General features: G+C 37.7%; 3 protein-coding genes and 1 non-coding gene across 8 annotated transcripts; 2 read left to right on the top strand and 2 right to left on the bottom strand.

Moving 5' to 3' along the window:
* Nucleotides 1-264: 264 nt before the first annotated feature.
* LOC102231080 (RNA-binding protein 4-like) lies at nt 265-8,828 on the bottom strand. 4 transcript variants are annotated; one of them, XM_023342511.1, is made up of 9 exons: nt 8,788-8,828; nt 7,998-8,177; nt 6,567-6,757; nt 6,286-6,468; nt 6,079-6,188; nt 5,659-5,928; nt 5,322-5,557; nt 4,096-4,512; nt 265-1,097 (listed from the first exon to the last, which is right to left on the bottom strand). In XM_023342511.1, exons 2-9 carry the CDS (start codon nt 8,156-8,158, stop codon nt 1,094-1,096), a joined length of 1,572 nt encoding a protein of 523 aa, XP_023198279.1. In that variant the 5' UTR covers nt 8,159-8,177; nt 8,788-8,828; the 3' UTR covers nt 265-1,093. The 4 variants fall into 4 exon arrangements, with proteins under 4 accessions (XP_023198279.1, XP_014326865.1, XP_023198277.1 ...); XM_014471379.2 differs by having other exon boundaries at nt 265-4,512; XM_023342509.1 differs by having other exon boundaries at nt 265-4,512; nt 6,573-6,757.
* A 1,246-nt stretch (nt 8,829-10,074) lies between these two features.
* Nucleotides 10,075-13,993, top strand: LOC111609992 (ras and Rab interactor 1-like). Of its 2 annotated transcripts, none has more exons than XM_023341790.1 (6): nt 10,075-10,221; nt 10,731-10,934; nt 11,603-11,717; nt 11,862-11,934; nt 12,073-12,164; nt 12,517-13,993. In XM_023341790.1, the coding sequence occupies exons 2-6, from the start codon at nt 10,731-10,733 to the stop codon at nt 13,686-13,688; spliced, it is 1,656 nt and encodes a 551-aa protein (XP_023197558.1). In that variant the 5' UTR covers nt 10,075-10,221; the 3' UTR covers nt 13,689-13,993. The 2 variants fall into 2 exon arrangements, with proteins under 2 accessions (XP_023197558.1, XP_023197557.1); XM_023341789.1 differs by having other exon boundaries at nt 11,603-11,753.
* A 786-nt stretch (nt 13,994-14,779) lies between these two features.
* Nucleotides 14,780-24,694, bottom strand: dpp3 (dipeptidyl peptidase 3). The gene is made up of 19 exons (XM_023342907.1): nt 24,612-24,694; nt 22,459-22,619; nt 22,149-22,293; nt 21,968-22,057; nt 21,709-21,846; nt 21,283-21,357; nt 20,615-20,705; nt 20,320-20,450; nt 19,851-19,981; nt 19,504-19,562; nt 18,192-18,386; nt 17,989-18,101; nt 17,805-17,897; nt 17,559-17,621; nt 17,350-17,474; nt 16,418-16,538; nt 16,021-16,200; nt 15,441-15,648; nt 14,780-15,276 (listed from the first exon to the last, which is right to left on the bottom strand). Exons 2-19 carry the CDS (start codon nt 22,581-22,583, stop codon nt 15,134-15,136), a joined length of 2,226 nt encoding a protein of 741 aa, XP_023198675.1. The 5' UTR covers nt 22,584-22,619; nt 24,612-24,694; the 3' UTR covers nt 14,780-15,133.
* A 232-nt stretch (nt 24,695-24,926) lies between these two features.
* On the top strand, nt 24,927-25,008 carry trnas-gcu. The gene has a single exon. It is a non-coding gene; the product is annotated as a tRNA-Ser (tRNA).
* The last annotated feature ends 2,457 nt before the right edge of the window (nt 25,009-27,465 follow it).

The following is a 27,465-nucleotide window of genomic DNA, read 5'->3' as shown; positions in this document are numbered from 1 at the left end:
CATGAAACTCAGCAGTGTCTATGACAAACTCTTCCTTGCAGGGAGTAGGTTCTCATTTAAATTTCTTCCAGCTATTTCTTTTTTTTTTAGTATTAAAGCGATCAGATTACCATCAGGTTTGGATTCTTATTTTTTTTAATCTAAAAAGAGATAGATAAATGTTTTTTTTTGGAAGAAAATTTAATAAAAACATCATCTGATGTTCATCTCTGAGTTATTCCTGTCAAAGCACAATCTTTACAAATATACACACAAAAATAATACAGTTTGGTTGAAATCCATTTATTGATAATGAAACATTTCAAAGAACAAAAAGGACAAAATGTAATTTAAAACAACATGGTAGAATTCGTGTTCATTGTCATTCTTACAGGTTGAAAGTGGCATCAAAAAAAATTGTTTTTAGGAGATGGGGAGTCTAGCGTCGAACCAGCAACTGATCCTGAGCCAGGTTATTCAACTCTGAAAAGGAGGGCTCTTCATCAAGGCACTTAACCCCAAAGTGGCCGCCGGGTCACATTTATAAAACCTAAAACATCCCATCCCACTGAAATGTCCAAAATCTGGTTCTGGTTGTGATTGCCTGGTATTCTTTAAGTGGCAGGTAGCAATAAAAACAAAATGGCAGCTGAAAACGGTCAGATTAAATATAAAGGTGGTATAAATGTCCTCAAAGAATTATGTGACTTTTCAAGTCAGAAACAGGAATGTATCGCTCAGTATGCTTGAAGAAATCTTAGCCGGAAAACCAGAGGAGAAAAAAAAAGATTCTCTCCCATTAAAAAAAAAAAAAAAAAGACAGGGGAAATTTTTTCCAGGTATCCTGACAAATTAAAATCCCAAAGACAGGAAAAAAGGAATAGTGAGCATGGACATAGCTGATGCTGTTAAGTCAAAAAATATGTGCTTGTGAGTGTGTTCACGTGTTTCGGGCCGGGGCAGGAGTGTGTGGTCTGAGTGTTTACCTTTAGTGGGGGGACACCCCCATCGTCCACAGCAGTTTCAGGCCTAACGCTGCTGTTTCCCCCATCCCACTCTACAGCTGCGTGCGGCGTACGTCCAGGGCAAGGGCTCAGTTTGGCTCCCTCCCACTCTAGCTGCAATAATCAGCAAGAGGAAGAAGGTGGCTGGAGCAGCAGCAACAACAATGCATGCAACTAACAGTTCACATGGAGAAGGTGGAATAATGTGGAAATGTTGAGTTGCTATGTGTCATTTGAACCTAAAACTGTCAGTTCAGGTGTCCCATGAAAAACGAGATGGATACTGTGAGACCACGGTAAATTAGCATGTTTGGTCTGTTTTTGATGTGTTAAAGAAAAGAAAAAAAATCCATTTTGATTTAAGCGCTGAGTAAAGCTGTTATTTAACTGTGATAGGGATTCCAGGAAAAAAAAACCAAATCCTTGTTTTGACTTAAAATAAAAAGGTGTGCTCTGTTGAAATTGGCCGAGAGAAAAAAATAATCTGCCCTTCACACTGCCGCTGGAGCAATCCAGAAACAACTTCTACATCACCTCATTTCCATTTTATTCGGTCAACACCCGAATAAAACCACAAGATGTAACGGAAGAAATAATCCTACATCTCTTTCAAAGGATGACTGTAGTAAACAATTTTTGCAATCTCAACTTCAAACCACTACAATACATACGCACCAAAGTGTACATTTCCCTTATAGGTCTGATGTTTTCTATAATGGAGGGGAACCTGACAACAGGAGAAAAACAAAAGAACAGCAGATACTGATAAAAATTTAAATAACTGTTTGCTCAATGATGTTACTCCTGGCTTTTGCAAATTCAAATATGTACACAACAAAAAACCTTAGTCTAAAATTATGCAATGATGTGAATGTATTGAATCTATTTTCACTAAAGAATGAAAGTGAATTCTGAATGGAATCCAAAGATTCTGATTTGATGCTTTAGTAGCTAAAATACCAGACCCTATTGTACAAGTAAACAGTCTAGTGAAGAAAAATAATCAACCAATCAAAAGACCAATTCATTCCCCACTTTTTAAGTACGTTCTGATAGTCAAAATATGCCTGTGTGATTGAATTAAACTGAATGTTAATATCTAAAAACTGTGTGTTACAACATACATCTATTTATTTTGGTTCTGGTCTGCAGTTTGACCAATTTATTATTTAAATGACCCCTGATCAAACTAAGTGGTTTAGTTATTATTTTTAGGTAGATTATTTTTAATGAAGTCATATTATAAACACATTTTGTTAGCAGAATTTTGAAATTTACTTTAAAAAAAAATCAGTTGCCAAAGTGGGTGCAAGTGCCCCCTTTTGGTGGGCACAAAATGAAAGACAAAGTCAAACATCCTGTGGCAGATGGCACCATTTTCTGCCCAAAACACTCCAGTGATCAAAACTGTGAAGTTACAAGGTCAGCCAAGGAGCAGAAATGAGCAGCTTCCCATTTCTAATTTGTTATCCAAGTTGCAATGAAATTCATTCTCTTTAGTTTTTACTACAACCAAACTTCAGTCTTGTATAAGGAAAATAAGTAAACACCTTAGGAAAACAAGTTCAAATTAACCAACCTATTTAAAGTTTTACTAAATTTTTCATTTTCACAAATCCCTTTTTCATACTGGGACAGCTGACGGGATCCGATTGATACGCAAGCACTTCAATTCAAACAAGTCCTTCTGTGCAACATCAAACTAACAGCGGATTAAGCCAAAATATTATATCAGTATATTTTCAATGAATGCTCATTAAGCAAAACTCAGAATCTAATTGTCATCAGCCAATTTTTCTTTTCATAGAGCTACATGGTGAGCTGTATCACCTTGATTTTTCTCTGTAAAAAAACAAAAAGTCAGATTTACCTCTCAAATCATTTAATTCCTATTATTTGCAGCTAGAAAAACATCAAGCTTTTCATATTAAACACCAATTTTATAATATACGTTCTGACCTGCTGATTCACATTTTTTATTCTGAGATGTACAACACAAAGGAGAAAATTTGTGCTCCAGGGATCTGACAGAGGTAGTAGTTATGAATATACAAAAAATAAATTCATTAAAAACACTAAAGCACAATCCCTAACCATTTTATCTTCATTCAGCTGACCGAGGGCATTAAAGTAGATGTCATCGGTTGATTTATGGACTGTAAATGGGGATTTTAAGTTTTAATGTATTTAATAACTTTGGGTGAATTTTTTTTTTTACTTTTGATAACTGACCTGTCTGTCACAAGACAAAAACTCCTGACTGATTCTAATTTGGGGTTGATTAACTGGTCATCTCTACTCAGAAGTATTAACTGCAGCAATCGTCATCTGAATAAACAGAAAAAGAACGCCTTAAAACTCAGTTAATCCAAGGATTGCTAAACACTCTGCAAAGGTTTGGGCTCAGGTCACCCACCACTCACACAACACTAGAACAGTTTTCTGGAATAAAACCCTGACAATAAATCTTTAGGAACTGCTAGAAAACAGTTCTTGTACAAGTATTCAGAAAATATTTGACATTTTATTGATCGTTGTTGACCGACTGAAATTTTTAGCTTCCCCTGGCAATTTAATAAATTGTTCAGCAAAGTAATTGAGGAAAAATGCAACATTCTGGATCCCCTCAGGAAACCACAGAGTAACATTTAAGCAAAACAAGTCTGTGGAAAAGAAACTATGAAAAGTATAAAAGGGGCCTTGATCCAGCAACAAAGTAAAAATGCTAAACTTCATCCTCCAACCTAACCTTGTCCCCGGCAACAGTCAACTAGGAACCAGTTCTGCCACAACATCTAACAAGAAACTTTGAAAGCTGACCAATATTGCCGAATTATCTCCACGTGTTTAAAGATCTTCTTGCTAACTGGTCGATAATGGGAAAAACGATGCTTAAGATGCAAAGCACATTCGAATACAACCTGGCTTCCTGTTCCGAGTTTCCTTTTAAACTGTCCCTCATGTAAATACATATACGTGAGCACACACATTGGCAGTGTGTATGGAGTGTGTTGGGGAGGGGTGGGACTATCGGTAAGGGGGTTCTGGCGTGTGGTAAGGGTAATCGTGACGCTGGGGCGTGGGTTGCCCGTGTGCGGGTGTCTGCTCATACGGTGTGGATGTGGAGTAGTTTGCCGTTGCTGGGTAAGCTCCAGATGAATCATATGCTCCCGATGCACCGTAGCCTCCAGACGTGTCATATCCTGCCGAGGCGTCGTAGCTTCCTGAAGAAGCATTGTAATTCCCAGATGAAGTGTCGTAGGTCCCCGACGACGCGTCGTAACCTCCTGAAGCGCTGTATGTTCCTGGGGCTGCATAGGCGTCTGTCGAAGCGTAAGTTGGCGGTGCCGTGTAAGTCCCTGGCGGTGCAGGGGTGGTAGTGGGAGGGGTTTGTGTCTGAGCGCTGCCCGGTGGAGGAGGTGGTGGTGGAGGAGGATTGGTGTAAGCGTATTGGAGGTACTGGTACTGTTGCTGGTACTGCTGATACTGTTGGTACTGATGCATTTGCTGGTAGTATTCTGAGTATGACCTAGAGAGCAAGGTCAAGTTGAGTACTAAGTCAAAGCAGCAGGGAAAGAAAAAACAACTAAAAGCTTGTCTCTTACAAAATATTTAATGAATTTCAGAACCCTTGGAAAAACCTCTGGCTTGACGTAGATAACTTAAGAATATTTATTCCCAGTTTACACTTCAAAAGCACATTCTTACAAAGTATTTTTGTTTAGTTCCTAGTACAAATATCTTAGTACACTTGAAATACGGCAAAACAAACTTACAAGTAGTTTTTCAGCAAGAAACAGGAGCTTGTTTTCAATTAATAACTCGTTAATATTGATGAAAATGAACTAGTTATAAGTGAAATAATCTGCTAGTGGATTACATTTTTCCTTATAATATGGAAAAATGTATTGTTCTACCAAACCTTTCACTCAATGACTGCTGGAGGAAATCACCAGCGCTTCTCGCAAACCTGGAAGGAAAATCCTGTTAAATAATGGATGACTTGTTCCAATGACAGATTATTTCCGTAATAATCAGCAATTTTTCATCAATATTAATAAATTATTGACTTAAAAAAAGTATTTTTTGCTGACAAGTTACTAGTAAGTTAGTTTTGCCTTATTTCCAGTGTACTAAAATATTTGCACTAGAAACTAAATCAAAACTACTTGGTAAGATTTCGTGTTTGCAGTGTACGTCATTCTATGCTGCGTCTCCAGTAAAATGTTTTTCCTCACCACATCACTGTGTTACCGTTATGTGGGAACAGTAGATAATGACTTCCAATATGATAGAAATTTTATTTTCTTTAGACTCCGCTGTAAATGAATGTGTTACCTAGCAACAGGATCCGCCCCTTCAGACGTAGTGGTGGCAGGTGCTGCGTCTTCAGAGACTCCAGGTGGTGTCGGCAGAAGCGTGCGTCGTTTGGGGCGTATCTGAGCAAAGGAACCGGGAACCGGGTCGGGAAGAAGAGGGGCCCGGTTTCCTCTGATTGGACTGCGGTCTCGTTCGTTTTCTGATGTAGCAGCTGCTGCTGCTGCTTTTCTTCCTGCCTGCTGCTCTGCCAGAACCTATAATTCAAATTTTATGAAAAAATATGAATTAGGCAAACGGTTTATTTTTTGAAGAATTTGTATTAACAAAATATGCTTTAATACAAAAGTTAGCTAACCTTCTGTCCTTCCTGAAAGAACTTGGCTCTTGCTGCTTCAAAGAGCGTTGTGGGATCTGGAACAGCAGGTTGCTCTGCCTCTTCAGCCGCAGGATTGTGATGGGCCAGTTCTTGGTAGACCTGGTCAGCAACAGCTCCATACACCTGGCTGGCAAGAGCACCATATATCACCCCGTCTGCCCCCTTAGAACTGGTAAGGCCTTTGAGAGCAGCGTAGGTGGGGTCAAAGGTTGTTGTGTTGTAAAACGAGTTATGGACACTTTGTTGAACCTGAAAGAAGAGTTATGGACATTATTAAAAAGACATGAAACTCCAATCTGACTTGACTAAATGGTATCAAAATGAAATGGAAGGTGTACAGTTAATTAACTATTAGATTTTATCCATTACTAAAAATGCTAATTTTATTATTTCAGTTACTTGTATGGGCAGGCCAGCGGCTGCAGCAGCGGCAGCAGCTAGCACAGCCGCTTGACTCTGGTGATGTTCGAGTGATGGAGGAGGACGTGGAAGAAGACCCTCTCTGCCACCTGGAAGCAAGGAGCAAAGATCACAAGTGTGAAAGGTTGTATTTTATTTGTTTAAATAAAGAAAGGAAGCTGGATTCTTCATCTTCAGTTGCAACACCTCCGCCTGCAGATGAATCTCCGCCCCCTGGAATCTGATTGATCAAAGGTTGCGCTTTGGAAAGCTCCACAGCCAGCTGACGGCCCTTGAACATGGTCCCGTTGAGAGCCTCTATCGCTGCCAGGGCCTCCTCCTTCCTCTCCATATGCACGAATGCGTACCCAACATTTGAGCATAATCTTGCTGCAAAACAAATTTTGCAGCCATCAGCTTGCAGGACACAAATGCTTGACTATTTTTGTATTTCTTTTGAGTATTACTAGCCATTCTGGTTTATATACCTTTACCTTTGACTTTATCACAGTCTAAAACTCTTCCAAAGGTTGAGAAAAGCCCATGGAGGTCATCTGCTGAACATGTTGCACTGATGTTTCCTACAAACACTTTAATGGAATTAGGCGGGCGCGCACGCGACTCTTCAACAACTAGCGGCCTGCCTCTGTACTCTTTGCCATCCAGATGCCGTATGGCCCTGAAGGAATGAAACCAACATCAGAACTTTGGACAAACTCAGCAAAGATTATGTACATTTAAAATGTTTTGTGCATTCTTATTAACAATGCAAGTTATGCTTCAGTAAAATATTTTCTAGGTGGTTCTCTGAAACAGTTTTCAATATTAAAAAATGCTTTTTTCAAAATGAGAAGAATCATCTTACTTTTTGGCATTTATTGTGGCCATGGGGCCTGCAGTCATTAATTAGAATTGAATTGTTTCATAATTTAATTTTAACACTTGAGTAAGCTAGTTATAAGTACCCAACCAGGAGAAGTGCTGATACAGAAGCATTTCCTTTTTCATTAACAAAACACTCAAGAGATTATACTCCACTTACGCACAAAGGAATCTGCCCATATTCCACCTTTTAAAATGTTTGACAAGTAAAATTGTAAATGCACATTTCGTATTCTAGCTGCTACAAATCTTCCAAATATAATCCAAAATTAAAGCAATTTTGGGCAGATTTGGAACAGTGATGACTAATTGGGAAGTTATTGGTTCAGTTCCAGCCCTTTCCTTGCTACATTTCCATGTGTCCTTTGGCAAGACATATAATTCTGACCCAATTCTAATTAAAACAATTTAACCCCCTTTCAATTATTTAAAGTTCCTTAAGAATGTTCATATTTAACACCTTATCCTTAACCTACTTATTAACAAAATATAAGTGTCAAAACTTATATTTTGACAAACTTATATTGTCTAACTTATACCTACTGATTACTGAACTTCAACATTATACTACAATTTTTAGAATTTGCTTCATAACAGTTAACTGGTTTTATTAAACTATGGAAATTCCTATTTTTAAGCCAAACCTCTTTTTATACAAACATTTTTATACTAAATGAGTCAGTAGTAAATACAGGGTTGGCTGACTGGGGGTAAATTAATTTTCACTTGGTTTGTTGTTTCCCAAAGTCAAGGGGTTTGTAGGATAGACACAGCATAACACAACAAAACTGAATTAAATCATACATTTAATTCTTAAATGTAGATGAACACCAGAAAAGAGTTTTCACGGACTAAAATTAAGATCATTCACAGTTTCCTACCTACAATTATTTGATCTGTAATTAAAATATTTTTTTAAAAGTTTACATTTAAACCAAGGTGGAAGAACAGTCTATTAAACAGTCTATTAAAACACGTCACGTCAAAAACACCAATCCATTTCTGACTACAAATAACTATCATGGACAGTTACATACCTGTCTGCTGCGCCCTCCCCTTTCAGGGTCACGAACGCATACTGTCTGAGCAAAGAACATGTGTCGATTTCTCCATAAGGAGCGAAAAGCTTATTTAGTTCATCTTGAGTAGCATCTAAAGGAAGGTTTCCCACAAACAGCTTCACGTTCTCACCGCTCATCTCTGTATCAACCAGACATCTGTAAAAGAACAGCAGCATTTATTGGTACAAGACGTTAGGTTAGATATTCCCCGCCGAACGTTAGCTACCCATTTGCTAACTTCCCACGACTCTCCAGAAATATAATGTAATGGCACAATTGTAACATACTGGTTTTTTTTAAACGTTTCAACAAGAGTTGTGGTACGAAAAGAGTCCGAATATTTACAAAGATGTAGCTTTCTGGCAGGCGTTTTATAAGCTAAGCTAATATCACCGTTAACTTTAGCAGTGAAAATTGGTTTAGGAAAGTAATAAGCATACCGTAAGACAAATAGACTAGATAAAAGGAGACAAAAACGAAGATTAATGAAAACAAAACGACGTTTTGTGGCAAAAAAATACAACCATCAGCTAACTAAAACTCTTGGCCATTTTGTTTAACGCTAGCGTTAATGATGCAGCGTTTGCCGTGCAAGCTAAAGCTAACAGTGCTATTATATGAATGAATTTGCAACGGTATGTTTCGACTAAATACATTTAGCTTAAAATACATACAAACAAACATACCGAATAAATGTTTGTTTCTTCTGTATTTAAATCAAAGACCAGACAAACGTTTAAGCCTAAATAGTGCACAGATAGCTTACCCAACGCGGTCGTAAGCTGATGTGGTTCAGACGTCACATCCGGCTACGCTATTCTGGAACAAAAAGAAAAAAAGTAGCACTGCCATAAAAAGCAGATTTTTGTAGTTTTAATAACTAATAATAAGATTATTTGTTTATTTGAAGAAAAACTTGTCAGAGGCTACAAACAAAACGTCACAAAAACGTGTTCAGCTGTAACCTATATTAAAATTAAACTACGTTATGTTTTAAAAATTATTCTGTTTAGAGTTTTTCCACAACTAAAACAGTAGAGATATTTTAAAACATCAATCATAGTCAATAATAGTTATTTTTTACTCTTTCGGGTATAAATTTTGTTCTTCGGATTTTCAAGTAAACTTTCCTTTAACAGCCAATTAGTTCCGGTCACCCCGACTCGCCATTGAACTGCAGGAAAATAACAATAGGCTACTCCAAAACTAAGAAGATACAATAAAAGCAAAGATTTTTGCCTATAAATCAATTATTTACACCATAGCATTTTACAGAAACAAACCAACATATTGTGCTCCCCACATATGGCTCTTTTCAGCTTTCTTTAAGAATAGTCATTTAGAGTTGAATGATTTGAGCTACATCACTCATAACACAAAAAACCAGGAGAGTATTTGGGAATTAAATAAAAAAAATAGTAGCAAAAATCTAGGTTTCATCAATGCATGTGAACAGCAAATCATGTTTGTTTCGCATGTTTTAAGACACACACACACACACACGCACACACACACACACACGCACACACACACACACACACATATATATATATATATATATATATATATATATATATATATATATATATATATATATAAACAAAAAGCAAGAATACATTAAGCTAATTTACACATATTATTTTTACATATTCTTTCACAGATATTCCAAACACTTATGGAAACGAAATAAATAGATGTTTTAAAAACTATGAATAAATAAAGTAAAATAAAAATGATTAGCAATCATATTTTTATTGAATTAGCATTAACTTATTCCAGGCTTCATGAGAGGGATTGTTCCCCCCGCCCCTCCCGGCTCACCTGCTTGTTCAGGTCGAGTTACCAGCAGGAGGCGCTATTTTACCAAATTAACCCATCCACAATCAATGACTGTTGTGAGACCCATCGCTTTTCCCCATCAGTAGTGCGCGGGCTTATTTTCTTTTATTCTCTTTCTTTATTTTATTAATTTTTTTACACGACCGTATGAGGAGATTTGTTTCCAGGTGACATCCTCCTTCCAGGTGAGCAGGAAGGAGGAGCCACATACTCTTGTGGATCTGTAGACGCACGTCATGACAGGCCGGAGTGGAAGGAGCAGTGAACTTTTCTTAGTTGTAAACTTGGAGACGGAAGAACATGGAGCACGCCACGATCAACTGGAACCCGAGAGGATAGAAAACAGGATCTGAGCGGAAAGGTACATAGACTTAAAACCATCTGGTAATCTTAATATTTAAACTGTTCAGACTTAAATGACAAGATTAGAGCTTGAGGAAAAGATAGAGTTTGAGATAGTTTCCACTCTTTAAAGTGGAAGTTTTATGAACGCATGCGCGCAGTCAGAATGATGTTGGCCTTCATGCTGTCGGTAGCGTTTCTACAGAATAGACATAAAGATGTTGATGTTTGACACTTAGTTTTATTATTAAATATGATGTGATGTCAGACTTTTCTGTCTGTTTAGGCTTTGACTTGAATTGCCATTTCATTAAGCTCTCTCTCTCTCTCTCTGAGCTGCTCCAGTTGACCAAGTCTGGACTTGCAGTTCAAATCCAGACAGATTTTCTTTGCGTGTGTGTCTCAATGTGGAGCAGTCTCACCCTTCTTATTGACTAAGGCATAATCAACACTATAATGGGACCGCCTGATCATTACTGGTACAGCTAATAACAGTGTAGTTACTGATGTGTGAGTGTGTGTTTTCAGATGGCACAGCAGGAGGAGCCTCTGTATGATTTCCCAGAGCCCGCCCAGCCATCAAAGCGTAAACTCCTGGGGGTTCAAAGAGGAAGGGGCTCCCTGAGAAGCATCAGCGTGTTGGACCGTCTCCTGCTTACCGTTCCTGTCTGGCTGCAGCTGTCCATCAACCCGGCAAACGCGCTGCACATTCTGCAGAGGGAACCTCCTGGGGTCTGACACAAATCTATGCTTCTCACTTTCTTGTTATGCACACAGCGCTGTAAATAAGTATTTGTCAACTCACAGATTACTCCTGATTTAGCTTTTTTGTCACACTTAAAATTTTTTAAGTAAGCATGTATGGCTTGTTTAAACAATTCGTGACCCAAGTGTGTTTGAGTCCAAGGTAACAAATTAATGGCCAGATAATATTCTTAAGGATTTTCTGACTGTGAGCAGAATTCAAAGCTCCATCAATTAGGGCAAGCTTTCTAGGTCCTAAAACAGAAAGCAGACCCAGAACATCACACTACCACCATGTTTGACTGCCAGTAGAAACCTTTTTCCTGAAATTAATTTTACTTCTATATTGCCACGCCAAAGACCATTTTTCCAGAAGTCCTGGAGACCATCAAGATATTTTCTGGTGGTTTTCATCTTAAACCATGGACGCTGGTTTTTGCCCAGTCTGTGTCTTGTTGTTGACTCATGATTAATGGCCTAGATTAGATTAGAAATTTGAAACGTCTTCCTGACTGATAGATGTCAATGACTTTGTCTTAAATAGGAATAAATCTGTAAGAGGAAAAATACTCTTTCACTGACTGTACCATACACATTTAATTCATGTCTTTTCACCAAGCAGTCTCTTGCATTCAGTATTAAGTTTTATCTTACAGACGTTCCTGGTAAGAAAGTCGCGCACATCCCAAAAGAACGTGCTCTGTGTTCGTTTAGCAGATGACAGTGTGCCGTCGTTTGTTCAGGAGTTTGGCATCAGGGAAGAGCAGTCCAGTAAGAACATTATTCCACCTCTAACCCCATGTTTTGGTCAGTCTTGTCTCACAAAAATAACTATTTCAGAAATCATTATATGCTAGTTATGTGGAAACTATTTTTAACCACTGTGATACATTTTTGTACTTTTCTTATCAACAGCTCTGTCTCTGGAAAGTTCGGCCATCAGCTTTCCAGATCTCCCTAGACTCATTTCCTTTTATTGTGTCAGCAGGTAAAAAAGCGAAACTCAATGTTCCTTTCTAGTTTTGTTTCAATCAATTTCTTCTTCCTATCTATATTCCATCTTTAATCATTAAATATTTAGGTGCCGGAGCGTCTTGTGTGATCGGATGTTGCATTTGCATTTCAGAGATGTGCTGCCTTTTCCTCTGGAGCTTCCTGAAGCCATCGCAAAGGCGTCATCACACAAGGAGCTCGAGTCCATCTCCCACATGGGAATTGGTGAGGGAATTACCCGTTTCCTCACAGCAGATTTTGCAACCTACTTTTTAACTGTCTGAAGCTTTGAAGAAGGGATTTAATTACATAACTCAGTCACAGACAGTGGATTTTGAAATTGTACACACCCCTATTAAAGTGCAAAATTGTTGCAATGGAAAAAATTTGACAATAAAAAATGTTTAAAAGTTAATACATGGTTAACAGTTAGCTAAAAATTAAGATATATTAAAGTCCAAAATACATATCAAATAAAATAGGGGTGTGCACACTTTTGAGAGCTACTGTATTCAAAGATATATTAAATTATATTAACTGAAAAGTGCACTATAATAAGATCCCAATTCTTTTCTAGAATTCTGGCGTTCCCATCTGAATGTCCGTGGACCACGGGATCCTCCTAAGCCCAGAAAAGAGGAGAAGCCAGATGTTGCAACATCGGCTCCACCTGTTCTTCTACAGACTAACCGTGCAGCTGAGCCAGACTGTGTTTTCCAACCGGATGCAGAGAACCAGCTCAGTGCAGCTGAACCCCACTCAAACGGCACTAAATCTGATTCAAATCCAACTCTGTTCCAGGAGTTTTGTCCGATCAAAACGCGGAGCCCCAGAGAACTGAACTGCAGCTCCGGTCAGGGCGCTCTCTGCTTCATCAACCCTCTTTTCTTGCAGTCACAGAATGCTTTCTCCAGAAGGCGCATGTTCAAACGCAGCTTAAAGATTCGAGTTTCCACAGAGACGTCAAGCTCGCTCTCCCCTCCGCTCGCTCCGCCACCTCCTCCACCCCTCATGCCTAAAACCAAAGGGAGATGTAAAGATTTAAAAGGAGAGGGAGTCAAACCCAAAGGAGCAGCACTTCAGGTTGAGCAGGATCCATCAGTAGAGCTTTATGTCTGGCCAGAGATACAGGAAGAGGGCCAAGCAGAGAGCGAGATGGACCACACTGAAGCCGACATCAAACAGGAAATGGCTTTAGCTCAGCTACCAGCCATAATGGAGCATCTTTTAGATGATTACATGCAGCCTTGTTCTGCAGTCAGTGCCCACTCTCCCTCGCTTTCTCCTTACCAGTCACCAACAGTTTCTCCAAGAGCCCCCCCTCTTTTCCCCAAAACGTGTCATTCCCGCTCTCCTCACTACTCTCCCAGTTCTTCCCCATCCGTCTCACCTTATCAGTCCCCGTCTATATCCCCCAAAGTGAAACTCTCTCTCTCCCCATATGACTCGCCCAGCATTTCTCCATCTCTCTCCCCTGTAACCTCTATGAACTCCTCTTTGCTGTCAGAACAAGTGTGCTGTGAAGAGGCTGGTCCTTCAGGACCAGATGAGCAGAGATCAGTGCAGGAGGCTGAGGATGAAGCAGCACACACGGGTGACGATGGAGGGGCAAAGGATTCAGATGAAAAGAAGGAGAAAGAAGAGAACAACATGGATGTAAAGAACGCTGAAGAAGAAATCTTCAGTTCTGAAAGTACTCTTGAAGAAGCAACAGAGACTCAGTTACCCCATAAACAGGAAAACATTTAAAGTGATTAGCAAGCACCTTAGACTGTTGATGCATTTAAAAATAGTTAATGTTTTAAACACTTTTCAAGAATGAGCAGAGATACCTTATAGGAATAATTAATATTTGAGTGACATGTTTCTTAAAACGTGTTTTAGGTGGTCTTCCTTTTCAATTAGGGAGCAAGTCATTTTTTAGTTTAACTCTGTTAAAATTAGTGACAACAGTTGAAATGTTTGCAAAATAAACCCCTCCATACCAATCGTTTTCAATCTGCAAATATAGACTCTTGTTCTTGCAAGTTGTAAATAAATCATTCTCAGTTAAATATGCTGCTTATTTTTATTATATATAATTAAAATATTAATACAGTAGCACATTTTGATCTACTAAAAATAAATCCTTGAACATCATGGGTTTTGTAAAATTCAAGAAATGATAGGAGATAACTAATATAAACTAACATAATTGTTAAAATACAGAATTTATTTTATTATGGGAGCAAATGGGAATTAATGAACTATGAATGAAAGAAGACATCATGCATCACCAGGTATTTATCTTAAATTTGGATAAATTTAAGATAAATCTAAATTTATCTTAATAATGTGATGACAATATCATCACATTATCATCAAGTAATGTGATTATATTGTTCTGAAATACTTCCACTGCAGTAACAGCTGAATATATTTTGTTAATGGAGTATAAAAATATGATAAATGATCATTTGTGCAGTAGTTCATGTGCTGGAGTATATTATAGGAAAGGCCACTGCACAAGAGGAATAAGCAGTCAGACACAAGAAACATTTTTCCTCAATGCACTGAACAATATTAGCAAGTTGTAAAATATGTAGCAAAGTAATATAGTTTCATAGTTTTCACTTAATATGTTGTTTTATTTTTTTGTTTGATACACAAACATTTTAAATATAAACACAAAGAAGACATGAAAACCCCAAATGTACATTTTTGTGTTTAGTCATTTGTTTCTTCCTCATAATTAACGTTATGACTGGACTAAGCATTTTTTTTATTATTATTGTGAAACTTCCAGACTAGGTTTACCTAACTTTGAACTTTTCTAAAACCTGTAAAAATAAACAAAAAAGTCAGACAGATTTATTTTATTTTTAGCCACAAATTAACCGTCAAAATCAGTTTAGGTACAGAGTGACAAATGTCATGACAGAAAAAAAACTTTATGTAAGAATCTATTTCATTTCCAGGTTCCATTGTTTCTAATACTTCTTATTACAAAATGTGTTCCGAGTGGCTTTTACAAAGAGATCTGTTGCATTACAAATCAATACTTGCCTGAATTTGAACAAGCACATTTCAGCAATCCAACATCTTATGGCTTACCGATTTTAAGAATTTTCTTTTCACCGCCTCATTTAAACCTTTCCAGGACATAAAAACAGACTTTCATAGTTATTTTTTAAACCTGTGGAGCCAATGATTCATCAACACCAGTAACAGGCGTCAGCTTTGTTCAGATCCAATAGGACGTCTTCCAGCTGCTCCGCGTCGTCTTGGAAGCGCTCGGTGAAGGAGCGAATCAAACCTGCAGCATTGCTTTCATATTCCACCAGCTCTACGTTCTCCCCTGGAAGCAGCACAGAGCGACACAAGTTGAACAGCAGAAAATAATAATTACCAGGATTTGGCAACACTACAACCGTCATTTATTCACAACTTAAATTTTATGTTTGTCTTTTTAACACTGGTTGTAATAATCCATTTTTAGCCTCCGGTAGTCATTTAATTTACCTCCAATCTGATTCATGTGTCTGTCACCAAACTCCAGCTTATTGCCACCGATTCTGGTGTTAGCCTGAACAAACATTTTACGAGCTTCTTTGCGAAGCAGCACGGTCTCACGCAGACGCAGGAAGTTGTGAGCGCCGGTGTCGCTGACAGCGGAGTAACCCTCGTAGAGAGCTCTGCCTCCTTCCACATCAGCGGTTGACTTAAACACCTGAAAATAAGTGGGGTCAGATTAGCCATTCATTGGATTTAGATTTCAACAGGGCAATAAAAGCAGAAATGATCAACAGCAGTACTTGAGAAATCATATGCTTATGGTTTAGATCAGACAATAACTGTAAAACTGAGAAAAACTTTATTATATAATCTTCTTGATGTGTTTTTCTATAACATAATCCAAAATAAACACTCTTCTTTGTGTTTGTAATGTTACAAAATGTCAAGAAGTTCAAGTGTAATTAGTCAGTTCCACACTAACTGATGAATCTTTGCTTTGCTCGTCAATTTTCTATAAACTTATAAAACATGAATGATAAACAGTGTATAATCAAGCTGCTGTGCAAGTCCCATGAACTGGATGTACCTGCAGTTTACAGAGGAACCTGTGGATGGCGTCCTTCCCCACGGTGCTAATCTTGCTCCGGTCCAGAGTGATCCGTGCGTCGGGTTTGCCATCCTGCCCCTCCACCTCCTCCAAGCCCACCAGACCTTCCCCCGCCTCCAGCAGCACACGCAGGATCACGAAGCGGGCCTGCATGTGAGCCTGACGCAGACAGACACAAAGTAACCGACTGGAGACTTCTGCTGACAATGATGTAAGCACACAGTCCAACTTCACATAAACAAAGTGTAAAGCATCACAGCCACTGCAAACTAATGATGGGAAAGCTGTGGTAAATAGTGTGTAAGATGACTTTTCATGTAAACACCAGATATCTGTGTGACTGAAAGTCCAGCTATGCCTCAGGTGGATGGATTACCTGTCTCCAGCTCTTGCTCTCAGGCGTGTAGAACTCCAGACCCAACAGCCCAGCTCTGACCATGCTCAGCCAGTTGATGTACACCGCATCCTCAGCCTCCTGAGCCTCATGGCCAAAAATACTAGGACACACACACACACATGTAACTATTCACATACCGGGTTCTTTCAACCATAGATGGAGATGAACCAAAATAAAGTTGATCTTAAGGGTACAGTTAAAGATAAACTTCTTGTCATCAGAAAAGTACCCTTACAACAACCAAAAAAAAAGACTACTAAAACCAACTTTTAGAGGTTTTTTGTTGTTGTTTATCTTCTGGTGAGATTAAATATAAAACAATTTCTTTCTTCATAAGAAATTTTTGCTTACTGAACATTTTTGCAGTAATTTCTTGGTTAAAACAAAACATGAAAATAATGCTAGATCTTTTCAGACCCCAAGTTTGTTTGTTTTTTTTACCATATCAGAACATAATATGTTCAAGTTCTAAACCTACTGAAATGTAACCTAAGCTGTACAAAACATTCAACAGGCTTCACAACATCGTTTACTGAACTGGAAATGGCTGTATGCGAAAAATTAAGCACTGCCCATGATTCAACAACCTCTAGAATAGTCTTTATTAAAAATAATTAAAAATAGTAATTTATTAAACCTTTGTGGAAGAATTTAAAATTCTAAATAACTTCCTCAATTTCACAAAAACGGTTTAAGCTCGCTTGAGGAATTATTGGCATTTCCGAAAAAGAGACTTAATGTACTGAAGGGGAGATTGAAATAACTCCTGATAGCAAACTTTCCCATCTACAGCTAAAGCTGTGGCGTAACAGAGGCAAGAAACAGTGAAAAATTTCACAGTCCAATATTTTCAATATATACATATAAGGTATATCTAATATAAATTTGTTATACAACAGTACAAAGCATACCTCAGCACTTGCTTGTTCAGGCACAGATAGAGGCCAACACATTCAGCTCTGCATTCTTCATAGGAAGACGCAATCGTGGAGAATTTACTGTCCCATGTCTCGCTGCCCCGATACCAACTGGACACCTGCGAGGTAGTGGGGTGTCTTTAGTTTTTAAAGCCCAGAACACAGAGTTAGTAATGAACGTTAACTATTCAGTCAAAACTCACCTTTTCCCCTGTCTCTGGGTTAACCACGTTACTCTGATCGAAGTTGAACTTGCCACGGTCATCCTTAAAAAACAGGTCAACAAATTTACATTCCATACACATTAATTTCTCTCATTAATGATCAATGAGAGAAATCATTGATCATTAATGAGAGAATTAATCTAATTAATTCTTATTAATGAGAATTAATTTCTCTCATTAATGTGTAAGGAATATTCTGAGGGTATAACGAACAAGTTGACTGACCTGGACAAACAGCTTGCCACTTCCATGACCCAGGAGCTCATGGAGACCAACCTGCACCTCAAAGGACAGACCCTTCCATTTGATGAACAAATCCTGAGGTAGAAAACAACATGTAGCATGCAATCAGACACATGTGGTCCCCCATAAGGAGACACTGTGTGTGAGAGCATGAGGAGGCCGCTACCTTGTCCTTCTCGTCAAGGAATGTGAGTTTTTCCTTCTGTGTGGCGTAGGCCACCGCCAGCACATTCCCAAGAGACACGTTTTTAAAGCCTTCTGATTGCCTGATGTCATCATCTTTGTGCAGAAAAACAAACAGATAGGTTTATTGTTTTTTAAAAAATCTGGCAGACAGAACCCACATTAAGTTGGTCTCTGTGCACGTACAGTTTGGGATGTTGATCCCGGCTGGAATTCCACTGCCGGCAAATGTGAGAACATCCAGGGAAGTGAAGTCGGGTTTAAGGAAGGTGTCCTTCTCAAACTGCTGGGGCCAGGGCAGCTCAGGAAGCAGGACTTCTGCTGAGCTCACCAGCTTGGCAAAACGCTCGCTCATCGCCTTGTTCACAACGGCCACAAATCCTACACGCAAGGTCAAAGTTAGAAAAACACACACATTTGTTTAAACTATAAATATTTCACACACATCTAGAGCCTTTTGGCTTTCTGTTGGGTCCACAAAGTTTGAGACCAACAAATAAATCAATCCAAAGCCAGGGGAGATTTATGGGAGTTAAAAAGTTGGTCCTATTAAGGTCTGCCTAACTTATTGTTTCAACGTTTTCTAATTAAGTTTATTCTCAATTGACAGCCAGTAATTAGCAAATACGGCCGATACAGATTTGACAATAACCTGCTGGAGAATATAAAATGACAAAACAGTTGTCTGATGACATGGGAAAATATTTAAAACATAAACCTTTTTTAGGTTAATAGGCTGGACAATAAATCAATAGAACCTGATCAATAACAATAGGTGATAGGTCTGATATTCAATCATTTCACTGCACTCTGATCCAGAACCGCACAGCATTCTTGGAAATTTAGGCAGAGGAAAGGTTTGAATTTACTCACCCACTCTTTGGTTACCTAACAACAACCTATTGATTAACATGGTTACCTAGCAACAGCTTGCTGAGTAACATGCAGCAGCAGTTTAAAGTTTTGCCACCATGCTTCATAACTGCTTAAAAATAAAAAAAAAAAAAACATTGTGGTGTGAAAACTGTGGCTCAAACAGGAAAGGTCACGCTACCAGTTTGGCAGTATTTAAGATACTTAATTATCAATAATCGACTAATTTGAAATGCTTATATTGTGATACATTTTTCAGCCATGTCATCCAGCCTTAATTAATAGTTTAATAAACTCTAAAAACAAGACAATCCGTCACAAACTGAGATTACAATGATCAGTGGATTTAAGGCGCACAGTGGGTGACTGAGCTTCCTCTGCAGTTGGATGTTTATTGATTGTTTTTAGGATGATAACAGGCTTCCTGCTACTGTAAAATGCCCCCACCAATCAGAATAAGCTCTTCATGGTGTGTGGCATTTTTACTTGCTGTAAGATAGCACAGCTGAATCAGTAATGATGTTTAAAGCAACAGAAAACAGCCATAAAAATGTTTTACCACTGTGTTGATTTGCTTTTTGATTGTCTATTTATTCTGCAGTATATCCGTCATCTTTTCAGTTACCTTCAAACTCTCCTCGGGAGCCAAAAGGGTCTCTGTAGCTCTCTATGAAACCTATATAACTGAGAAAGTGAAAGAAAAAAAAGCAGCAAAGGAGAGGGATAAAAGTTTAAGAGATCAATAAAGTAGCACTGACTGTAGCTAGAGCAAAGGTCGATGTTTGAAGTGAATGCCCATTTTAAAAAAACTGTTTACACAAGATTTATGAGGAGGTAAATCTTAATGAAAGTAAAAACTGTCAGTTATTTGAACACAACTCGGAGGTTACAAATAATACAAATTTGATCTAAAATGTGGTATAATTTGTAGGAAGGTTAGGTAGTGACTACTGAAGCAGTGCTGCGTTTCACCTCTCAACAATCGGCCCCTTGTCCTTGATCCAAAACCGTGAGCCTTCTTTGTGGGCTTCAATAGAACCAAATTCAAAACTGCGCCGGTACTCTTCCAGCATCTTCTTCTGGTTCTCATTAGCAGCATACGCCTGTTTAACATTAATACATAAAAGCAGAATGAAGAAAGTTGAAAGGAAAAACACAACTTCTCTGCATGTTTAAATTGGAAACATTCACCGACTTGGACTCTACTACATCAGTTCTTCAAATCCTAAAACAACATTGGTGCTAAGGCCGCTTATAATTAGGCTTTTTGTAATCCTTCACCATCAATATGTTTGAGTAAAATTTTAACTGTATTTATAAACTAAATCTATTTAATCTTAATTTCTACATCTAAAATGATTTTGTTTTTATTGCTGCCAAAGACTCAAAACAAGAAAAGAAAAGCAGTCAAATTGTGTCCAGCTGTTTCTTCTCATCTCACCTGGGCTTCTTGGAGATAATGGCAGACTTTTTCCATGAGAGGACTGTAGTCTCCCCTCTTAACAATGAACTCTTTGTCCTCAAAGGTGAAGCTACCGCAGGACGACCCAGCCTCCCCATCCACTGCACAGTCTGTCAAATAATGATGGGCATTTAATGTTCAACCTCTTCATTTCATTTATGTCATTCACTATATTTCTTCTAATTTGTATTACTAAGTATAATTTCAGATCGCATGTCGACAGTCTTATTGATGGTAATATTTATTAGAAGGGTTGTTTTCCACCAGTTCTGACCTTTTTGAACAGCTGAAGCCAAGCGAACCTCGTAGCAGGATTTTCCTCCATTTTCCCTCTTGAACAGACGTGTGTTGTAAGCAGAGAGTTTCTGGAAACAGACAAGAAAAAACAATATCCTAAAGAAGTGAATATTATCAACATCAATTAATCTACAAAACTGATATTGCAAGAAAAGACAGATTAGAGATATGTGTAGCCTGTTGTAACTGTACATGATTGGACCGTGAACGACTGAAAATGGATCTTTTTTTGAGCAAGAGGTATTTCATCTTGTCAAAAAAATGTCCTTATGTTCCAATATAGTGACTATTACATTATCAGTGTGTAAATAAATTTTAAAAATGCAACAATCTGTCTTGTAGAGGGCTGAGTGAGATGTACAAAAAATGTTTTTAACATCACTTTATTTACCTCTGTCCCATATTCCAGGTAATTTTACTGTACTTGTTGATTATAACACATTTTAGTTTTATTTAACAAAGTAGAAAAATTTATATTTTTCAAAATCTATACAAATTTGTATCTCTAGGTAAGATTTTCACAAAATCTGACTGGTGAACCTGTCGTATAGATGTGGAAAGTCCAAGACTAAAAAAAACAAAAATCTGTTTCTAGAACACAATTTCAGAAAAAGAGCAGAATTATCTTGAAACAGATTTACTCACTCTTGAGTCCAGAAATCTTTGAGCCAGCTCCGCATCCTCCAGAGAGCAGTTTCCTGAGAAATAAGAGGTAATTCCCTGAAAACAAAAAAACGAAGGAAAAAAAATCATGTACTTTAGGGTCATCCCTTTATAGAACATCACAGTTCCCCAGCCATGTTTTGCAACAGCAAAAACAATAACTATGAAAATAACAGAAAGCAGAGCAACAATAATCTTTACAAAATAAAGCAAATTTTTACATGTGACTTAAATATGTCACTTCTTGTAAGGGAAATACATTTTAAACATAGTAACAAAGGCAGTTAGAGTTAATCAATAGAGTGCAGCTTAAAACATACTAACAGTTATGAAATCTGCTCAGTTTATATCGTATAAAATAATATCACCTCAGAAAATGGTATGAATATGTATTATATCAGATCCCACCTTATCGCCCAGCCCAAGTTGTTTCTGTCTGTCTTCCAGGGAGTAAATGAGGCATGAGCTACTGCCCCACAGAGCCTCCATCTCAGTGGGATTCTCCTGAAACGCTTGGCTGGCCCTCACCAGAGCCTCCAGCTTGTCCTGGATAAACATTCAACACATGTGCACAGCTCAGGTATGCACTACAGTCACAAGCATCTTCTAAGGTGACATGAAGCAGATTAACATTTACAACCAACATTTTATTTTATCTGTTGTTTACCTTTGGTAGATTTGGAATGAATTTGGTGTCTCCAAAAGACTTGTAATTGCCCATGTTTGCATATACACCAGCAGCATACACCAAGAAGGCCTACAGACAGCAAACAGAAAACTGCTTCATAAAAAGAACATGTTTTGTAACGACTGCAGTGTAAACAACTATGAAATATATGATTATGTACCTGGTAATCCTCAGAGCTGAGACCAGCTGCTTTAGCAACCTGCTCCAACTGATCTGGAGTCTGCTTCCTAAAAATCCTCTGCAGCAGGACAAAGATATTTGCAGACTCTGGAGAGGTCTGCAGCAGCACCACCAGACCACCATACCTAAGACAAAAAATAAAAGAAAAATAAACTGAATCACCCAGGCTAGAACTTTCAGTTCCCCTAACTGCAGTCAATTTCAGTTCCCAAACATTGCGTTTCAGAAGCAGTCCCCTTTGACTGATTAATATTTTGTAAATCTTTCCTGACTGGAGGTGTGGAACTTACCAAGCGGCCCGTGACAGGTAGTGGGCGTACATCTTCTCCTGAGGAGACAGCAGACGAAAGGCTTCGCGGCAGTCAAGCGCTGAGATCCCAATGTCATTGGGGAGGTAGTACTGAGAGTCCACCATCTTTGTTCTGAGTAAGTCAATAATGCTGGAAAGGTACTGCAAAAAATTGGATGAAAGACTGAAGTAAGACAATAAACAGAGGAATAACATAAAATATAATATTAATAAAAAAACCTGACATGATCCGTGTTAAATAACTCACACTTTGTAGAAGATTTAAAGTTTATCTAGGTCCTACAATGTGCCTCACAATGCATTTCTTTGCATGTACATCCCTATGCATGCGTTTTTTAATATCCTCTATAATCACAACTCAAGAATACGTTAGGGATGATGTCCAACCAAATGACACCTCCACAGGGGAAGGAAGGAACTATGAATCTGACTCAGCTATGTCTCCTTTAAAAACTATTGTCACCTAGTTCTAACTAATATATCTGCAATTTTTCTCCCTGTCTCAAAGTTCTGCAAGCACACACCTTCGCTTTTGGCATGTTGAGTGCATAAAAAAACAGCTTGTAAACCTATGATTCCTGCAAAGTGGGATTCCTGCACACCAGGATTAACTAGAAGTGCGAACAAAACATTTTACAAGCTGAGCCATCATCAAGTCGTATCACTGTGCAATTATACAAGGATGGTCAACAGAAGAAGTGTAGCCTTGAAATGGCAGCTCTTCAAAACTCAGTTAACTCCATGAGAAATCAAAGAGGGTTTTCCTATAGAAATACTATTTTTTAAATTTTCAGCCATGTTCAGCAGATTTGATCTGGTAAAACTTTAATGTTGCTTTTATGAGAACAACTGTGTATTTACCATCTCCTCCTACATTGGGTTACCCAGGTGAATAACTTAGTAGCATCCACAAAAACCAAGAGCTGCACATGATGCTGTTGTTCAATCCATATTGACAAAGTTTACAGTTAAGTATGTTAAAACATCATAAACCATCCATACAATTATGAAAAAAACATTCATTCGCTAAGCAAAATATTCCTACTGTGAGCAACTACAATACATTAAGCATGTATTGTAGTTGCAAAACATAACAAAAAACATTCCAAAAATGAAAAAAAATGAATCGGGAATAAGACAAAGACAGATTTAATAGAGTCTTGGTAAAAAATACAGTCGAACATGCAAACTTCGTTGACATAACTTTAAAAAGGTTTCTTCTAACAAACTAAGACTGATGCTTTTTATTTTGCAACCTAACTTGATAAGATAAAATCTAACATATATAGTCAGATATAGTTGGATCACAACAATATTAAGATGAGTTCTGTATGTGGCATTAAGTAAGTTTAATGTTACTTGTGTTTTTCCCCTTTAACAAATGCATCATAATAAAATGTCTTACACTGCACTCATGTTTGGTTTGAAACCAATCTGACTGCAAATGAAAAGTGAAAGAGCTTGCCACATGGATATTTTCAGTGTTTAGTTTCATACAGTTTTACTTGAGAAAGCAGCAAAAGATATTTTGTTCCCATAAATTAACTCATAAATCTGGGGGCTGATTTCCTTAATATGTAGGAAGTTATTTATGCAATAAGATCTGAGATTTCATGTAAGTGGAGATTCAGCTAGGATCTTGAACTGCTGCTAAATTTACTTTGTAATAATTCACAATTAAAAGTTTCTGCAGCTTTTTTTCCTACATTAGATGTTTTAGGACACTTAAGAAGGATCGAGAAGCACACAAACAAAGGCTAACAGATTTATTGCATCAAGCACATAAGGGTTTTGAGCCAGCTGTTGAGACATGAGACAGGTTTAAGAGGAACCAGTCTGGAAAAATTGTTTTCAGTTTCGATAATCACGGTAATTACCCAATCTTTTAACCACCAGCAGATCTTGTAAGTCTTTTTAAAGTACAAGCTGAGTAAAGGCGAGAGTTAACAATGTGAACATTAGCTCCTAGCGGCTAAAACCTGCAGAGTCTGTAGAGTACAAACACACTGATACAACTCCAACTAGAACACCCCACATCACGGCTTTTACCCATGTATGAAAATAATCACATTCGTTTGTCTTCTAATGAATACTTAATTAAAAGGGTCCAGATGAAATGGAAAAATCCATTACCTCAAAACTGTTAACGTCTCCCTCGAACGTCAAAGTGCAGTCTCACGCTGTTCACTTCCTGTGCTCATTCAGCGCTAGTCCCGCCTCTCAACCAATAAAAAGGTCGTATTTTGTAGTTGACTTACATTTTAACCAATTAGAAGGTAGGAACGTTTAACATTGTAGGATTCCTAACGTAGTATTACAAAATCGATCAGACAATCATCAGCATGTAGCTTCTCATTAGCCACTCATGTACACACAACGAAACAAACAAAAAATGTGCGATTTTTGACACACGCTGTTATTAATGAATGACATCACACATGTTTGCATGACGAGGTGGCCGAGTGGTTAAGGCGATGGACTGCTAATCCATTGTGCTCTGCACGCGTGGGTTCGAATCCCATCCTCGTCGAAACATGCATCTTTTCTGTGATATCATAAAATTTTGATCCATATTTTCTCCCACTCTCATACGGGGAAACTGATCACACCAGCCTTTTTGGCCATTCTCACGTCACCAGATCAAGAAATGCATGCACTAAAAAGCAATGTTTATAGATAACTTTGCTAAACAATCAACACTCCTTGTGAAAAACGGAGATCACAGTATCATATAGAATTTAGATACGCCCACTAATATCAATAACTCAATGCTCCCTACCATTCATTACTTGAGCTGCTTCTCCTTTGAACAAATGAGTTTTGTAGAAAAAGAAGGTAATTTGCTGCAAAAGTCAGAAAACTGAGCCTTCATGCATAATTACCTCCTGAAATTAAGAAACTGACAGCTTCAGAGAATTTCTTAGGCTCAACATACCTTACTTGCTCGTAAGTTCTTTTTTTCACTAATTTTGATTGATATGGTCAGGCAGAAAGATTTTGTATGGTCCACTTCACAAATGTTTGAAACTACATGATAAGAAAACTTTCATGACCACTATAAATTTTGTTTTAACCTTTAATGAGGGAGTCCAAGCCTGTGTCCAAAATTTGATGTCACGTTCCCACTAACACATAATAAGTTGTTAATTTTGCAGGAAAATATAGTCATTTTAACTACATTTTTGAGCCATTTGCAACTTTAGTTTATTCTAAGACGTGTCATAAATGCCACGTGCTTGCTACGAGCAGCCCGTTTGCTAGCTAGCTTAATGACCAACAACGCAAAACAAAAAGATTCTGTTAAACCTACAAAACGCGTCTTGTTTTCTCAAGTGACTTCTAAACCGTTCAACTAAATAAACAATAAAGTAAAAACATGCTCACGGGTTTCATAAGCTGCATTCGTGTGAGGAAAGTTCTCTTCAACCAGGACCGCTGCTCTACATAATGCTGCATTTGAGGACCCAACAAAATTTACAATTTCAATCAAGAGATCCGGGTTCCTGTTCGGTTACTACCTCGTTGACGTCAGGCAAGACTAAAGCAGACTTCTAATACCTTCAAACAAGTTTCAAATGGTAATTATATGATACTTTAAGCGGTTGCTTTAGCATTGGCTGGTTATTTAAAGTGAATCAGATGTTAAATAAAGGAACGAGGCAGTGGGCGAGCTTTCTACAGAAAACCAACAATTTAAATAAATAACTAATACAGGTGAGGAGTGATGTGAAAAGCCAGAATATTACAGTCAACAGTATTTACTTGACTTTTAATTGTTTCTATCAGCCTATTTTACAGAACAAATAAAATTTGCACCAACAAGAACATTGTGGTTTAATCACTTTAAAGAAAATGACACCCCACACACTAGTGTGACTAGATTAGTGTGTGTTGTCTTGTGCTTACCTGGAAGTAATGCACCAGTAGAGAGAGGGTATTCTCCATGAACGATGTATTGACCATACCAGAAATAGGTTCACTGTTCCTACCATCAAGGTCATGCTTACCATGAAGAAAACCATGAACCTCCTTTGCCAAGAGTTCATGGAGATGCTAGCCAAAGACGAGTCATCTTGGGAAAAAATACATTCTTCAGAAAAATATGCAGATTAGGTAGAGATTGGGAATTTGAGACTGACTGGAAGAGCAGGAGAAAGGAAACCTAATGGGAGCCTTGCTGCATTTCAGAAGCTTTATATATATATATATATATATATATATATATATATATATATATAATTAGTAGATTTCCTCAGTGCTAATTGTAAATATTCTTTATTTTTTATACATTGCCATTACCACTGTTCCGTTGTATCCAAACTACCAGGAACACTGCTTCCAGTCTTTGCTCTGAAGTGAAGTTAATGATATACTGATATAATACTTATGAATAGGATGAGATCATTTTGTGATGTTGCTGGAGAAGGGGTGGGTTTTAATAAGTTTATACTTCTACCCACTCCTTAGACATGTATTATTTATTGCATTTCTGTAATTTTATTTGTAACTTGGAGCAATCAATATGAGAATACAAAAAGTTAGTATTCAAATTTGTCTGTGACAGGTTTCCTTCTGTTACACTTGATTTTTACTGTCAAAATATGAATAAATATGCAAACCATAATTGTCCAGGTTTCTTCATTTAATTTTAATGAATGTATTTCTTTTCTAGATTTAATCTCTGAAATCTGGTCACCTTAGTTTAAAATCAAGATGAAACCAGTATTTATGATGGATAGTTTATTTATAAGTTAAACGTGGGGTCTGCCGTTAGGTTTAGAAAATATTTTTTTCACGCAGTATGGTTTTATTTTAATGTTTCTTATATTTTTATCTGTGCGTATCATTCAGTTAAAGAGCTACTGTTGTTTGAAATAATATTCTGACATCTGATATGATTTGTACAGTTTTTAAGGATGACGAAGACAGGAAAACCGTCTTCGTCATTGTTATTGGACTCATGTTATACAGCTTATGGCCATCAAAA

The sequence above is a fragment of the Xiphophorus maculatus genome, chromosome 11, assembly GCF_002775205.1.
Source record: "Xiphophorus maculatus strain JP 163 A chromosome 11, X_maculatus-5.0-male, whole genome shotgun sequence".
Classification (NCBI taxonomy): Eukaryota; Metazoa; Chordata; class Actinopteri; order Cyprinodontiformes; family Poeciliidae; genus Xiphophorus; species Xiphophorus maculatus.
Note: the sequence above shows the minus strand (reverse complement) of the source record. Positions and strands in the feature narration are given on the sequence as shown.

Bases quoted from the DNA above. Each gene is read 5' to 3' on its own strand.
- LOC102231080 (XM_014471379.2), bottom strand. From the start codon at position 8,158: ATGAGCGGTGAGAACGTGAAGCTGTTTGTGGGAAACCTTCCTTTAGAT. The intron at 6,469-6,566 runs GTATATAAACCA...TTTGTTTTGCAG, and splicing joins TGATAAAGTCAAAGGTAAAG to CAAGATTATGCTCAAATGTT. The intron at 6,189-6,285 runs GTGTTGCAACTG...CCTTGCTTCCAG, and splicing joins AGATTCATCTGCAGGCGGAG to GTGGCAGAGAGGGTCTTCTT.
- LOC111609992 (XM_023341789.1), top strand. From the start codon at position 10,731: ATGGCACAGCAGGAGGAGCCTCTGTATGATTTCCCAGAGCCCGCCCAG. The intron at 10,935-11,602 runs GTCTGACACAAA...TTTATCTTACAG, and splicing joins TGCAGAGGGAACCTCCTGGG to ACGTTCCTGGTAAGAAAGTC. The intron at 11,935-12,072 runs GTAAAAAAGCGA...TTTGCATTTCAG, and splicing joins TCCTTTTATTGTGTCAGCAG to AGATGTGCTGCCTTTTCCTC.
- dpp3 (XM_023342907.1), bottom strand. From the start codon at position 22,583: ATGGTGGACTCTCAGTACTACCTCCCCAATGACATTGGGATCTCAGCG. The intron at 18,387-19,503 runs GTAACTGAAAAG...CCTTGCGTGTAG, and splicing joins CTCCCGAGGAGAGTTTGAAG to GATTTGTGGCCGTTGTGAAC. The intron at 15,649-16,020 runs GTACATCCAGTT...ACTTATTTTCAG, and splicing joins GGTTCCTCTGTAAACTGCAG to GTGTTTAAGTCAACCGCTGA.